General features: G+C 38.2%; 1 protein-coding gene across 3 annotated transcripts in view; it reads right to left on the bottom strand.

Moving 5' to 3' along the window:
* ITCH (itchy E3 ubiquitin protein ligase) overlaps positions 1-16,910 on the bottom strand; it is a 130,567-nt gene that overhangs the window by 14,777 nt on the left and 98,880 nt on the right. For all 3 annotated transcript variants that reach the window (XM_003932044.4, XM_010342686.3, XM_074406416.1), the window contains 6 exons: positions 15,683-15,842; positions 15,065-15,198; positions 14,585-14,725; positions 7,749-7,869; positions 7,198-7,302; positions 4,545-4,641 (listed from right to left, as the gene is read on the bottom strand). In XM_003932044.4, the coding sequence (XP_003932093.1) occupies positions 4,545-4,641; positions 7,198-7,302; positions 7,749-7,869; positions 14,585-14,725; positions 15,065-15,198; positions 15,683-15,842 (758 nt within the window). The remainder of the gene's footprint in view (positions 1-4,544; positions 4,642-7,197; positions 7,303-7,748; positions 7,870-14,584; positions 14,726-15,064; positions 15,199-15,682; positions 15,843-16,910) is intronic.

Raw genomic sequence — 16,910 nt, 5'->3', positions numbered from 1 at the left:
GCCCAGGCTGGAGTGAAATGACGTGAGCTCAGCTCACTGCAACCTCCGCCTCCCAGGTTCAAGCGATCCTTCTGCCTCAGCCTCCCAAGTAGCTGGGATTACAGGCATGCACCACCATGCCCGGCTAATTTCTGTATTTTTAGTAGAGATGGGCTTTCTCCATGTTGGTCAGGCTGGTCTTGAACTCCCGACCTCAGGTGATCTGCCCCCCCTCAGCTTTCCAAAGTGCTGGGATTACAGGCATGAGCCATCGCGCCCAGCCCTGAGCAAAGGTTTTATAAAGAGGACCTGACAAGCACAGGCAACAAAAACAAAAATAGACAAATGGGGTTATATCAAACGAAAAAGCTGTGGCACTGGAAAGGAAACCATCAACAGGGTGTAGAGACAATTTGCAGAATGGGAGAAAGTATCTCCAAACTGTTTATCCAACAAAGAATATCCAGAATATAAAAGAACTCAACAGCAAAAAAAGAATAAAATGCATTAAAAAATGGGATATGAGCTAAACAGATCTGTCTCAAAATAAGAATGTTAAACACCACTAATCATCAGGGAGATGCAAATCAAAACCACAATGAAGTATCATCTCACCCCAGTTAGAATGACTGTCATAGATTAAAAACTAACAAATGCTGGCAAGGATGTGGAAAAAGAGAAACTGTTATGTACTGTTTGCAGGAATGTAAATTATTATTATTATTAACTTTTTGAGACAGAGTATTGCTGTCACCCAGGCTAGAGTAGAACCTCCACCTCCCAGGTTTAAGCAATTCCTGTGCTTCAGCCTCCCAAGTAGCTGGGATTACAGGTATGTACCACCACTCCCAGCTAATATTTTTTTTTTTTTTTGTATTTTTAGTAGAGACAGGGTTTCACTATGTTGGTCAGGCTGGTCTCAAACTCCTGGCCTTAAGTCTTAATCCACTCATCTCAGCCTCCCAACGACCATCTGATCCAGCAATCCCACTACTAAAGAAGAGGGAATCAGTATGTCCAATAGACATCTGCACTCGCATGTCTACTGCAACACCATTCACAATAGCCAAGACAGGGAATCAACTTAGAGTCCATGATCAGGTAAATGGATAAAGAAAATGAGGTGTATAAACACACTGGAATACTATTCAGCCATTTCAAAGAGCAAAATTCTGTCATTTATGACAACACAGATTAACATGAAGGACATTATAAGTGACATAAGCCAAGCACAAAAAGATAAATACTACATGCCTCTCACTCATATGTGGAAGCTAAAAAAGCCAATCTCATAGAAGTACAAAGTGGAACAGTGGTATCTATAGAAAGGTAGCAGGAAGGAGGGGAGAGCCAAAGGTTGGTTAACAGATAAAGTACAGATAGGCAGGAAGAATAAGTTCTAGTGTTCTACAGCACTACAGAATGACTATAATCAACAACAATTTATTGTGTGTGGGGGTCTTTTTTTTTTTTTTTTTTAAATGAGTTTTGCTCTTGTTGCCCAGGCTGAAGTGCACTATAGAATGACTATAATCAACAACAAGAGTGTGTGTGTGTGTGTGTGTGTGTGTGTGTGTATATATATATATATATATATTTTTTTTTTTTTTTTTTTTTTGAGATGGAGTTTTGCTCTTGTCACCCAGGCTGAAGTGCAGTAGTGTGATTTCAACTGCAACCTCCACCTCCCAGGTTCAAGCAATTTTCTGCCTCAGCCTCCTGAGTAGCTGGGATTACAGGTGCCTGCCACCTTGCCCAGCTAATTTTTTTTTTATTTTTAGTAGAGATGGGGTTTCACCACATTGGCCAGGCTGGTCTTGAACTCCTGACCCCTCAGGTGATCTGCCGGCCTCAGCCTCCCAAAGTAGGATTACAGGTGTGAGCCACTGCGCCTGGCACGCATATATATATACTTTTAAGATAGGGTCTCTTGGCCGGGCGCGGTGGCTCAAGCCTGTAATCCCAGCACTTTGGGAGGCCGAGGCGGGTGGATCACAAGGTCGAGAGATCGAGACCAACCTGGTCAACATGGTGAAACCCCGTCTCTACTCAAAATACAAAAAATTAGCTGGGCATGGTGGCGCGTGCCTGTAATCCCAGCTACTCAGGAGGCTGAGGCAGGAGAATTGCCTGAACCCAGGAGGCGGAGGTTGCGGTGAGCCGAGATCGCGCCATTGCACTCCAGCCTGGGTGACAAGAGCAAAAACTCCGTCTCAAAAAAAAAAAAAAAAAAAAAAAAAAAAAGATAGGGTCTCAATCTGTCAATGAGACTGGAGAGTAGTGGCATGACCTTGATCACTGAAACCTTCACCTCCCAGGCTCAAGTGATCCTCCCACCTCAGCCTCCTGAATAGCAGGAACTATAGGCATGTGCTAACATGCTCAGCTAAATTTTTATTTTTGTAGAGACAGGGTCTCCCTATATTGCCCAGGCTTGTCTTAAACTCCTGGGCTCATGTGACTCTCCTGCCTCAGCCTCCCAAAGTGCTGGGATTACAGGTGTGAACCACGGCGCCTGGCCTGTATGCTTCTAAATAGTTAGAAAAGTGAGTTTTGAATGTTCCCAACACAAAGAATTGATAAATTAGAGGTGACAGATATGCGAATTACCCCGATTTGATCATTACATATTGTATACATGTATCAAAATAAAAACTGTACCCCTAAATATGTACAATTATGTCAATTAAGAAGAATAATTTAAAAAGTAAAGAAGATTTGAAACTAAAACAAACAAAATAAACTAGATATCCTCTAAAATTGTCCAAACTACAATCTCATTGTTTCTGTCTTCTAAAAAACTTTCCTAGAAATCACCCTTCTGAGACCTTTCGGTAGCACTGACGAAAGAAATCCCTTCTAATTGCTTCTCAGACAGTATACGATTTCTTTCTTCTTTTCACTCTCTGATGTCTCCTTTAAGTTGGCCTCCGGGCTAATTCCATCTTTTTTTTTTTTTCTTTGAGATGGAGTCTCACCACTCTGTTGCCCAGGCTGGAGTGCCGTGGCGCGATCTCAGCTCACTGCAACCTCTGCCTCCTGGGTTCAAGCGGTTTTCCTGCCTCAGTCTCCCGAGAAGCTGGAGCTACATGTGTGCATCACCACACCGGCTAATTTTTGTATTTTTAGTAGAGATGGGGTTTCACCATGTTGCCCCAGCTGGTCTCAAACTCCTGAGCTCAAGCTATCCACCCACCTCACCCTCCTAAAGTGCTGGGATTACAGGAATGAGCCAGTGCCTGGCCCAGGCTATTTCCTTCTGTCTTATCCCTACATGCAGATGGTTCTAAGCATCAGCCTTCTACTCCTCTCTCTATTCTATTTCTGCCTAAGACTACACATTCTCACAGTGTCCAATGTCACTCCTCTGATGATTCAACTTACTCTGTTTCCTCTTAACTCTAACTCATACATTGTTGCCTCTGTAGCTGGTTCCCTGTAGACTTGGTTGCCTGGCAGTTACTTTAAATTCAGCAGGTTCTAAGCTACTCAGCATCCTCCCCCAACATCTACAACCATATATACTCTTTTTTATACTTCCTAACTTCTCCATTGCTCCATGTTCCATAACACGACAATTATCTCTGACACTCCTCTCTTATACTTCATTTTCCATCAAGCTCTTTACCTCTTTCTACCTTTGTAACTTTCTCTAGCATCTATCCCCTTCTTTTCTATTTCCATCTCCTGATATCAGGTTCACATCACTGCTGCAATGATTTCTTTGCATCTCTAGGCTTTCACTATCTTTTAATCCACACTATATTTTTCTATCAAATCTTCCTAAAGGCAGCTTGAGCAAGGTTTCCTCTCTTCAAAAAGTTCCACAGCTTCCCATACCCTCATGATAATACCCAAATTCTTTTGAACTGGCTTTTAAAGTCTTTTCTGTTTTCAAAATTACCTCCTTAGTTCTCCTAATTTTGACTCTCTGCTTCACCTGAAGCAGGCTTAGGGATCATAACTTCTCTGTGTATTGTCCTATGGTATTTGGAATAATGTTGGTATTAAGGAAATACCTAAATTCACTTACATAATTTATTGTTTAGTAACAAAGTAAACATTGCCATTGTCACTCATCTCAATATACATTTTAAGCAGCAGATTACTAGTAACAGGCACTTTCCCAGGGGCAAGAAATAAAAAGATCAAGAAGATATGAATCCATATCTCAAAGAGCTCCCAGTCTCCCAGGGAAGACCCAATAGGGAAAGTATAATCCACTACTGTATGCAATGATCTTCTCACATCATTAAATAAAACAACCAATAGTGATTTTTGACTCATAAGAGACACATGTTTGGCAATGACTTAATGAACAGATTTACATACAGAAGACTGCTATCCTAATGAGTTAGCTGTGAGTTCTAGCTTGAGGGTTAAAAATTTCTACAGAGGTAAGGACTAAAAATTATTTAAAAGGTTATACAAATCCATGCTAACGGAGAATAGTTAAGAAAATGGCTATCCTTGTCTTTGTTGTTTCTGATAGGCTGTATACACATTTATGTAAAGCAGCATGATAAACAATTTTCTGTATGGGAAAACTGATCCTACATACATACCCATGAGATCAGCAAATCCTCCTACTGGCAACCGGCAGGTTCCAGTAACAAACTGTAGAAGTCTCATTCTCTTCTCATTATCAATTTCTTTAACAAACTGTTAAGAGTATATTTAAAGAAATATATATGTCATACATTACATTCAGCACACTAAACAAGAAAGAAAAATAATCATTTCAAATCTTTTATATATTGTTTTAGAGGTGGAGTCTTGCTCTGTGGCAGTGGTGCAATCATAGCTCACTGCAGCCTCTAACTCCCGGGCAGCAGGCAATCCCCCTCAACCTCCAGAGTAGCTGTGACTATAGGTGCAAGCCACTGTGTCTAGCTCATTTCAAATCTTAAAGGCATCCCTGGTGTCCACTGCATTAGATATTTAACGTAGCACTATGGATAGAGGGCCATTTCCATGTTTACCAAAGCCCTACCACCTTTCCTCATGTAAGTTGTAGGACAATGTACTTAAAAGGAGATATAAAAAGAAAGATGGCCTGAGTCCAAGAGCTCCTTACTCATGCAGTTTTAAGATTAATTCTTCTAGGGAAGCCCTTCCCCCGTGACCTCCCAACCCCAGATCTGCCCGTTCTATAGGATATTCATGTGACTACATAGGATATAGACCTTGAGTCGGTATAGACTTTGTTGTTTTATGAACAACTTTAATCAAACTCACAGAATTCTGATGCAGAATATATCTCAATAATCTCTTCTCAATGTTCTTTAGGTTTTGGTATAGCCACACATAGCTAGAATTATGTGGTTTTTATGTCATACAATTCTGACTCAAAACGATAGGTTTCTAGAGAATGTATATCTAGTCTGTAGTATAACTATTTTGGCTCGGTCAAAAATTTTTTTGTAAGGAATCATTTTAATCCTATTTTACTATTATTAATTATCCTATAATGCTAACCCTACTTGTTGCAGAAGCTCAGTTTAAGTTTCTCATATAAATTTCTTTACAAGTACAGATTTTTAAAAAGTTTTTTAAATTGTAAAATATACTTAACATAGATTCACCATTTTAACCATTTTGAGTGTAATTCAATGACACTAAGTACATTCACAATGTTGTGCAACCACCACCATTATTTTCAATTTTTTCATCATCCCAAGTAAAAACTATGTATGCATTAAACACAACTTCCCATTTTTGCTCCTTGCAGCTTCTGGTAACCCATATTCTACTTTCTGCCTCTATGAGGTTGCCCATTCTAGCAACCTCATGTAGTAGAATTACACAGTATTTGTCCATTTGTGTCTGGCTTACTTCTCTTATCTTAAAATTCATAATGTTTTGAAGGTTCATTCATGCTGTAGCACAAAGTAAAAATCTCATTCCTTTTTAGGGCTGAATTATATTCTAACAGACAGTCCCTGGCTTACAATTTTTTGACTTTATTATGGGTTTATTGGGTTTATTACTCCATTATAAGTTTTTTTTTTTTTTTTTTTTTTTTTTTTGAGACGGAGTTTAGCTCTTGTTACCCAGGCTGGAGTGCAATGGCGTGATCTCAGCTCACCGCAACCTCCGCCTCCTGGGTTCAGGCAATTCTCCTGCCTCAGCCTCCTGAGTAGCTGGGATTACAGGCACGTGCCACCATGCCCAGCTAATTTTTATATTTTTAGTAGAGACGGGGTTTCACCATGTTGACCAGGATGGTCTCGATCTCTTGACCTCGTGATCCACCTGCCTCGGCCTCCCAAAGTGCTGGGATTACAGGCTTGAGCCACCGCACCCGGCCCCATTATAAGTTGAGGAGCACCTGGACTAACGATGGTTAGATTTATGATTTTTCAACTTTACAATGGGTTAATCAGGGTATTAAATGCATTTTCAACTCAGGATATTTTTGACTTATGTAAAGGATAAAACTCCTTTATAAGTCCAGGAGCAACTCTATATGTATATACCACATGTGTGGGTAAATGGATGAATACTGGGGTACAGGTATCTGTTTGAGTCTCTGCTTTCAATTTTTTAGGGTGTATTCCAAGGACTGGAGTTCCTGGGTCTTATGTTAATTCGATGTTTTACTTTTTGAGGAACCACCAAACTATTTCCACAGTGGTATGGTATTTCACACTATCACCGACAGTGCATCCTTGGCAATGGTTGTTCTCCACTTTAAAAGTAATACTAAGAAGTATGATGTGGTATCTCATTGTTGTTTTGATTTGCATTTCTCTAAATACTAATGATGCTGAACATCATTTACTATGCTTAAGGCAGATATTTTGGAGATACTATTATGATTCTAAACCAGGTCTCTTAAATTTTGCTTTCTGAACATTACATAATAATTAATGAAGTATAAGTGGTAAAAACCATACTATAGACAATCCCATAAAACTCCAAAATCAAAAAGAAAAAAAAAAACAAAATCATTTAAATCAAATGTAGGTAAACTTTGTCATCTAGAATTGTCTTACACTCTACTCTGGACAAAGATGCAAGGTATGTGTGGCTTACTTAGCTATAGTTTTAAAAGGATGCTATTATAATCTGTATCCATTTATTATAATGCACAGGATGGACTGAAGGGTCTATATACACTGGTACATTTTGATCTGTGACTCATTTCCATATGTGGTAAGCAAATTCTAAAAAATTATGCTGTGTCAACTAATAGAAATAAATTTAAAAGCACACCTGCCAAAACCACATGATTTGTTTGCTGGTCCTCGTATAATGACGGTAGATGGCATGTCTTTGCCAGTCATTCAAATCAATCTCTTGCATTCCACATAAAAGGACCTTTAGGGATGAAAAAGACAAATTGTTTTCTTAGGTAATCGTACAAAAACAGCTATACATAGATAAGAAAAGACTAAGATTAAGTAAAACTTTAGAAAACCAATCAGTAGGCTTTGACTTATCATCTATACATCAAGAATTATATCTACATTATTCAGAAAGGCAAGGTTCCATGCACGATGTCATATATATACATATTCAGGGAAGTCAGTCAGTTGTAGAGAAGCCCTAATATTTGTGCTTTGGGGGGTGGGTAATACTATTGTTTTATCTTTGAATAAATTATAATTTTCTTGTAATTTTTGAGACACTGCAGATGTCTCAAAATATTTTGCCAGTATAAAAAACATTACAGTAACTGGAATGATGAGAAAGTGAGTTAAAAGCAGAAAACTGAAGGCATTATTTACTAGCATGGTACAGGAGAATTAAGGAAAACTCATTACCTCTAATTCCTTTGCATCGAAGTATTGCAAATATTGCTGGGGAAGAATTTCATTAAAGCCCTCAAAGAAAGCTTGTGTCTGTTCTTCAACACCTCGAGACAACCTCCATTCAGCTACCATTCTAGCAAACAAATATAAAAAAACCTATCAGGAAGTTTAGATCTTACCTTTAAATTCTGAGTATAAAAATAAATTTTAAAAAATTATCAAGCACTTAAAATATATTCAAAAGTAGAATATAATGAACCCCCTGTACACATATCCAAGCTTCATCACAATGCCCATCTATTTCATCGACTCCCCCGATACTCATGCCCTAGATATCATATAATTTCATTTCTTTTCTTTTTTTTTTTTATTTGAGATGAGGTCTCACCCGAGCTGAAGAACAGTGGCACAATCTTGGCTCAGTACAGTCTCAACTTCCTGGGGTCAAGTAATCCTCCTGCCTCATCCTCCAGAGCAGCTGGGAATATAGGTGTGCAATACCATGCCTGGCTAATTTTTGTTTTTGTTAGTAGAGATGGGGTCTCTCTGTGTTGCCCAGGCTGGTTTTAAAGACCTGGACTTAAGTGATCTTCTTGGTGCAGCCTCCCAAAGTGCTGCGATTACAAGCACGTGACAGCATGACCAAGCGATATAATTTATTTTTCTTTGTTTTGTTTTTGTTTTTTGAGATGGTCTCACTGTGTTGCCTAGGCTGGAGTGCAGTGACGCAATCTGGGCTCACTGCAGCCTCTGCCACCCAGGTCCAAGTGGTTCTTCTGCATCAGCCTCCTGAATAGCTGGCATTACAAGTGTGCACCACCATGCCCGGCTAATTTTTGTATAAGAGATGGGGGTTTCACCATGTTGGCCAGATAGGTCTTGAACTCCTGACCTCAAGTGATCCATGTGCCTTCTACCAAAGTGCTGAGATTACAGGTGTGAGCCACTGTGATCGGCCCATATAATTTCATTTTGAAAAAATACTTCAGTATGTGTCTCTACAGCATGAGAATGTTTTTTTAAAGAACATAATTATAAAAACATGACTGCATCATTATTTTATCAACCTAGAATTCTAAATCTAGTGACAATACCCTTTAGAAAATGAAGGTGAAATAAAGATGTTTTCATATAAAAGCTGAGAAAATGTATTGCCAGGAGATGCAGACTAAGTGAAATGGTAAAGAAAGGGTTTTTTTTAAAGCCAAAGGGAAATGATCTTAGATTTAAAAATATGAATCTGAGTAAATAAGGAGAACCAGAGATAGTAATGTGAGTAAATATAAAATTATTTTTGAAAATAATTAAAAATTAAAGAATAGCAGTAATAAAGTATTATGATATTTATAACAGGTAGAAATAATACACGACAACAACAGCACAAACAGCTGGAGTGAGGAAAATGGAATTATATTATTATGAGCTTCTTATATTGCATAAGTAGTGTTTTGGGTCAATAGGGATGTTAGATGAATATTAATCATAATCATTAGAGTCTCCACTACAGTCAAACAAAGAGGTATAGAAAAGATAAAAAAGAAAAGTAAAAATTGCCTTATTAATTCAAAGAAAGCAAGGAAGAGCAAAGAAAGTTGGGAAAAACAAAGAGCAAGGTAAAAAAAAAAAAAAAGCAAAACAAATAGCAATGGTTAGACAAAAGTCCAACCAATCAGTAATAAAATTAAACATAAATGTACTGAACACTTCAATTATAAAGTAGAGATTATCAGACAGAATAAAAATAGTAAGACCTAAGAAACACTTTTAAATACAATGACAGTAGCTGGGTGTGGTGGCTGACATCTATAATCCCAGCACTTTGGGAGGCTGAGGTGGTGGATCCCTGGAGCACAGGAATTCAATACCAGCCTGAGCAACATGGTGAAACCCTGTCTTGCCATGTGGGTGTGGTAGCATATTCCTATATAGTACCAGCTGCTTGGGGGCTAAGGCCAGAGGATTGTTTGAACTTCCAGAAGTGGAGGCTGCAGTGAGCCGAGATTTTGCTACTACACTCCAGCCCGGGTGACAAAGTAAGATCCTGTCTCAAAGAAATAAAAATAGAAAATAAAAAATAAAAATAAAATAAAATAATTTAATGGTGAAAAACACAACATTCCAAAACGTGTGGCCAGGAACAGTGGCTCACATCTGTAATCCAGGCACTTTGGGATCACCTTTGGGATCAGGTGGGCAGATCACCTGAGGTTAAGAATTCCAGACCGGTCTGGCCAACATGGCAAAACCCCGTTTCTACTAAAAATACAAAAATTAGCCAGACGTGGTGGTGGGTGCCTGTAATCCTAGCTACTCAGGAGGCTGAGACAGGAGAATCACTTGAATCCAGGAGGTAGAGGTTGTAGTGAGCCAAGATCGCGTCACTGCACTCCAGCCTGGGCAACAGAGCAAGACTCCATCTCAAAAAAAAATTGTGATCTGGATGCAGTGGCTCATGCCTGTAATTCCAGCACTTTGGGAGACCAAGGTGGGAAGACTGCTTGAATCCAGGAGTTTCAGACCAGCCTGGGCAATATAGTGAGACTCATCTCCTACAATGAAAAAATAAGTAAGTGAGCCAGGCGTGAAAGCACATGCCTGTGGTTCCAGCTACTTGGGAGGCTGAGGTGGGAGGATAGCTGGATCTCAGGAGGCTGAGGCTACAATAAGCCATGACTGTACCACTACACACTCCAACCTAGGGAACAGAGTGAGACTCTAACTCAAAAAGAAAAAATTGTGAGATACAGCTAAAGAAATACTTATTTAGAAATTTGCAATTTTAAATGCTTATATTAGAAAATAGAAGGTGGGAAGATAGCTTGAGACAAGGAGTTTGAGACCAGCCTGTGCAAATTAGCAAGACCATATCCCTACAAAAATAAAAATAACCAAAAAATTAGCTGGGCACAGTGACTTGTACCTACAGTCCCAGCTACTCAGGAGGATGAGGCAGGGGGATCCGTTGATCCCAGGTGTTTAAGACTGCAGTGAGCTCTGATTGTGCCACTGTACTTCAGCCTTGGCAATAGAGCAAGATCCTGTCAAAAATAAAGAGACCTAGAACTATCATAAGAAAAATCTAAGAAGAGGGAGGGAACAAAGAGGAAAGAAGGGAAAGAGAAAAGTTTCTAAAATCAATGATCTGAAATATTTAAGAATTCCTACAATCAATAATAAAAAGACAACCCAATTTTGGTATGGACAAGATTTGGATACATACATCACAAAAGAAGGCTACAAATGATCAATATGCACAGAAAAACGCACTCAACACTATTGGTGAAGGAAGAAATGGGAATTAAAACCATGAGATACTACTGACAATACTGAACTAGCAAGAACGTGAAGCAACTCTCAAATATCACTAATAGGACTGCAAAATGGCATAAATACGTTGGGAAACTATTTGGCAGTTTCGCATGAAGTTACACACCTTCCCAGTGATTTTACTCCTAGGTATTTACTCAAGAAAAATATGTCCACAAAAAGACTCCAAAAAATTTTCATAGCAGCTTTACTTATAATAGTCCCAGACTGGGAAACAACCAAAACATTTATCACCAAGAGAATGGATAAACAAATTTTGAGATATTCATAACAAGGAACATTTCTTAGCAATAAAAAGGAATAAAATACTGATATAAACGATACAGCTGAATCTCACAAACACCAAATAAAAGAAAAAAATCAGACACTAAATGCCAGCTATAAGAGTACATACTCTTGATTCCACTTTAGGAAGTTTAAAATCAAAAACTGTTATAGAAATAGAACTAAACAGAAATGGTCACCCACCTCTGGGGCTAGGAGAATGGAGGTGTGTATTGCCCCCTTATGGGGTCCAGAATAGAAAAAAAAAAAGTTCCACAATTTGATTTGGGTCATGTTTACATGGACATGGTACTATATGAAATAGTGTTTAAAGAACTGGTATTTAAATGAATGACCTAGCACAATTTCTATCCATAAAATGCTCACATTTGGGCTGATATATATTTGTCAATTCAACTTATACACTTAAGATCAGTGCATTTTACTACAAGTAAATTATACTTCTTAAAAAAATACTAAAAAACCCCCAAACTCTGAAATTTTAAGCAAACCATTATTGAAGTAGATAGTAAAAACCTTTTTAGCTGCCCATTATCCTAAAATGTTATATTGCCAACAACGAAACTATTGAGGAACACGTACTATTAGTACATCTCTTGGTTACCTGGAATCTTCAATCATTACCTCTATGGAATACTAGATACATCATAAGAAAATCTAGACATATTATGACAAAACTGGAAAACTGACAAAAACAAATTAACTGATTACATTTTAAAAGGATACTTCAAAACCAACTTTTAAAAGGATAGAATGTTTACCAACAAATAATGACTATTCACTGTGTTAAATAGTGTACTTTCAATTATGGAGGGAAAATCCAGGTAAGAAACCCAGAAACTAGAACTTAAGAAGTACATATGCTAACTTTAACTCTGATTAGAAAGAATTGCTGTTGAGAAGGTATGAATGAACTATTAGCTCTTGAGACTAGAAGTATGAACCAATAGAAAGAATTAGAATTAGAAAACATCATTTTAGTTATAAATTTTACCCAACCTTATGATACGGATTTGCTCTGTGTCCCCAACCAAATCTCATCTTGTAGTTTCCATAATTCTTGTGTTGTAGGAAAGAGCCAGTCGGAGATAACTGAATCATGGGGGTGGGTTTTTCCCATGTTGTTCTCAGTATAAGTCTTGCAAGATCTCATGGTTTTAAAACCGAAGTTTCCCTGCACAAGCTCTCTCTTTGCCTGCTGCCATTCATGTAAGATACAACTTGCTCCTCTTTGCCTTCTGCCATGATTGTGAGGCCCCCCAGCCATGTGGAACTGTAAATCCATTACAGTTTCTTTCGTAAATTGTCCACTCTCAGGTATGTTTTATCAGCAGCGTGAAAACAGTAAATTGTTACCAGAAGTGGGGTGATGCTAAAGATGCTGAAAATGTGGAAGCAACTTTAAACTGGGTTAACAGGCAGATGTTGGAACAGTTTGAAGGGCTCAGAATAATACGGAAAATGTGGGAAAGTTTGGAACTTCTAGAGTCTTGCCGAATGGCTTTGGCCAAAATGCTGATAGCAATATGGACAATAAAGTCCAGGCTGAGGTGGTCTCAGATGGAAATAAACTTTTTGGGAAACAAAGCAAAGGTGACTCTTGTTACGTTTTAGCAAAGAGACTGAGGCATTTTGCCCCTGCCCTAGAGACTGTGAAACTTTGTACTTAAGAGAGATGATTTATGGTATCTGGCAGAATAAATTTCTAAGTAGTAAAGCATTCAACAGGAGACTTGGGTGCTGTTAAATGCATTCAGTTTTGTAAGGGAAACAGAGCATAAAAGTTTGGAAAAATTTGCAGTCTGACAATGCAATAGAAAAGAAAATGTTATTTTCTGAGGAGAAATTCAAGCTGGCTATAGAAATTTGCATAAGCAATGAGGAGCCAAATGTTAATCCCCAAGACAATGGGGAAAATGTCTCCACGGCATTTTAGAGGTCTTCATGGAAGCCCCTCCCATCACAGGCCCATAGGCCTAGGAGTAAAAAATGGTTTCGTGGGCTGGGCCCAGGGTCCACATGCTGTGTGCAGTCTAGGGACTTGGTGCCCTATGTCCCAGCTGCTGCAGCATGACTAATAGGGGGTACAGCTCAGGCTATTGCTCCAGAGAGTGGAAGACCCAAGCCCTGGCAGCTTCCACATGGTGCTGAGCCTCCAGGTACACAGAAGGCAAGAACTGAGGTTTGGGAACCTCTGCTTAGATTTCAGAAAATGTATGGAAATGCTTGGATGCTCAAGCAAAATTCTGCTGTAGAGGCAGGGCCCTCATGGAGAACCTCTGCTAGGACAAAGTACAACTCATCTTGTAGCTCTAATAATTCCCATGTGTTGTGAGAGAGACCCAGTGGGAAATAACTGAATCATGAGGGTGGGTTTTTCCCATGCTTTTCTCGTGATAGTGAGTAAGTCTCACACAAGATGTCATGATGAGGTGTTTTTTGTTGTTTTTTTTTTTGAGATGGAGTCTCACTCTGTCACCAGGCTGGAGTGCACTAGCGCAATCTCAGCTCACTGCAATCTCTGCCTCCCAGGTTCAAGCAATTCTCCTGCCTCAGCCTCCCAAGTAGCTGGGATTACAGATGTGCACCACCACACCCAGCTAATTTTCATATTTTTAGTAGAGATGGGGTTTCACCATGTTGGCCAGGATAGTCTCGATCTCCAGACCTCGTGATCCCCGTCTCAGCCTCCCAAAGTGCTAGGATTACAGGTGTGAAAACTACCATGCCCAGCCAATGATGATGTTTTAAAAACAGCAGTTTCCCTGCACAAGCTCTCTCTTTGCCTGCTGCCATCCATGTAAGATGTGACTTGCCCGTCTTTGTCTCCCGCCATGATTGTGAGGTCTGCCATGTGGAACTGTATGTCCATTAAACACGTTTCTTTTATAAATTGCCCAGTCTTGGGTATGTGTTTATCAGCAGCATGAAAGTGGACTAATACATCTTACAATATTCCCTGTGAAAATATCTGAATATATATTTGAGATTATTTTAAATGACTTGTTATACAGTATAGTGCTTACAGAACTGATGTTTACAAGAGTGACCCTGCATGACTTTTATCCTTAAAACTCTTTTAAAAACACTTTAAAAGACTCTTTTTAGAAATGAAAAATGACTGCCTACATAGGATAATGATTAGTAGAGAAATATTATTTTTGTAGATATTAGTAAGCAATTATTAATGTGCTGTAGATCAACAAAAAGTGAAATGTGAAAAGGAGCACTCTCACCTGATGTATTCCTCTTTATTTTCTTCTGTTACAAGAATATTGCCACCATTAGGTTTCAGATCATGACTCTTAATTTCACCCAGAATTTCTTTGTCAACGGAGAAGTACATTTCCAGACCACATTCCTCAATATTGTTTTCTCTGCACAAATGAAATTAGCACTATGTTTTATATCCACCAATTCAATCACAATTTATAAGTTTTTAACTAAAGGCCTATGTTCTTAAATAATTAATAATATTAAGCTGAAACATTAAAATAAGAAGAAAATGGAGGATTCTATTCTAAGGTCCACATATTATTGCCAAAGATTTAGGGTATATTTTTGTAAAATTTATCATATTGAATAAAAACACAGGTTTGATATATAGATCATTTAAATGCAATAAACCAATTATGTGCTTACAGTTTAAGTTACCAATACCACATGGAACGCATATAAACTATATTTTAATAAATTACATGGAAAAAGAAACTTACTTAACCCAGATGAGAGAATTGTAAAATTCTGGATCAATAGATTCTAAATCCTTGAGTCCAACTGGTTTGTTCAAGATACGCTTATAGAATGGTAAAGAAAAACCTGTGTCTATGAATTTCCCATGGAACAGAGCCTATGAAAAAAGGAAACAAGACCACTTACAATAATTGTACAATAATCATTTTATTTCAATATGTTAGATGAATTCTTCATTTAGAAATGCTTCCCTGGTGGGGCACAGTGGCTCACACCTGTAATCCCAGCACTTTGGAAGGCTGAGGCAGTGGATCACCTGAGGTCAGGAGTTCAACACCAGCCTGGCCAAAATGGTGAAACTCTTTCTCTACTAAAAATACAAAAATCAGCCAGGCATGTGATGCACACCTATAATCCCAGCTACTCAGGAGGCTAGCCAAGGAGGCAGGGGTTACAGTGAGTGGAGATCGTGCCACTGCACTCCAGCCTGGGCGACAGAGCAAGACTATGACTCAGAAACAAAAAATAAAACAAAACCAAGAAATACTTCCCTTTAATTTGTATGATCTGTTATGGCACCTATGAGAAAATTTAATATTGCTAAATAAGCAAAGTAAACGTAATTCGTGACCTGCACTTACCATGGCAATAAACCTGCCAATAAAACGAAAATATTTCAGGTGATCTGGATTGATGTAAGAAGCAGGGTTTATCTGCAAGCAGTAGTTATCCTTCCCTGCATATTCAAACAGGCAATACATTGGGTTCAACACTTCATGTGACAAAAGAAAGAACCATTCTCTGAAATCAAAAGAAAATTTACAATGAAAAATCTTGTAGGTTACCATGCCAACAAATCAAAGAACAGTGCTATAAAGTTCTCAGGGTTCTATACTCCACAGCTAGTGACGGTTTTCTAATCTCATGTTGATTTTTATTGCTTCTGTTCAAACTCACATCTATTTTACAGGGATGGTAGCATACAGCTTACTACGTTTCAAAGAATCCAAGACATCACTACACCTTTATGTGATGAACCGCTAAATAGTTTTTTCCCAATTTTAACTGCAATACATCTTAATTTCAGAGCTATTATAACATGAAAATATTAGCCAAAGAATCAATGAAATACTATTCATAGGCAAAATTAAAATTCACTATTGACCCATGTGAGTAGAGTGGCTGAAATCAATCTAATATGCCATCTATTTCTAAGTCCCATAATAATCCCCATCAAGTGCCACTACTCCCTACACATTAAATGAAGAATCTTCCAATTTCACAGAGGCGGTAAAGCACTTAATTACAGCCACTCACATAGAAAATGCTCTGAGAGACTCTAAGTGAAATACCGTGAAAATATGAATCAGTATTAACATAAGATTATGGTTACTAAAACTACGTAACATGGGTGATCCAGGGCAATACATGTGGCATAAGCTTGTAATCTGGATCTCTTTTCCCATTAGTTCATGCCTCTTATGATGAGTATATCTCGTGATATACTTTAATATTGTCAGTTGATTTTCTTTTTAAGAACGAATGATTTTTCTCCTCTTCAACTGCCTTTAACTTATACAAAATTACGTTTCTACTCATATTTATTAATCTGTAAATCATTAAATTGAAATAATTTTATTTGAACTCAGAAACACAACATAAATAACAACTACTAAAATAAAATGTCAGCCCCAGTTAGTGAGCACGCAAAGACACAGACTCTGAACTAGGTCATTAATAAACAATATTTCTACATTTCACAATAATCCTAGAAATGTAGATATTACTATTCTTATCTTACAGATGAAAATATTTGCCCATCACACTATTGGAAGCAGAAGAAAGATTCAAATCCAGTCTTGATCCCAA

This window comes from Saimiri boliviensis, chromosome 9, assembly GCF_048565385.1.
Source record: "Saimiri boliviensis isolate mSaiBol1 chromosome 9, mSaiBol1.pri, whole genome shotgun sequence".
Taxonomy (NCBI): Eukaryota; Metazoa; Chordata; class Mammalia; order Primates; family Cebidae; genus Saimiri; species Saimiri boliviensis.
The sequence above is the reverse complement of the archived record's forward strand: the minus strand, read 5'-3'. Positions and strand labels throughout refer to the sequence as shown.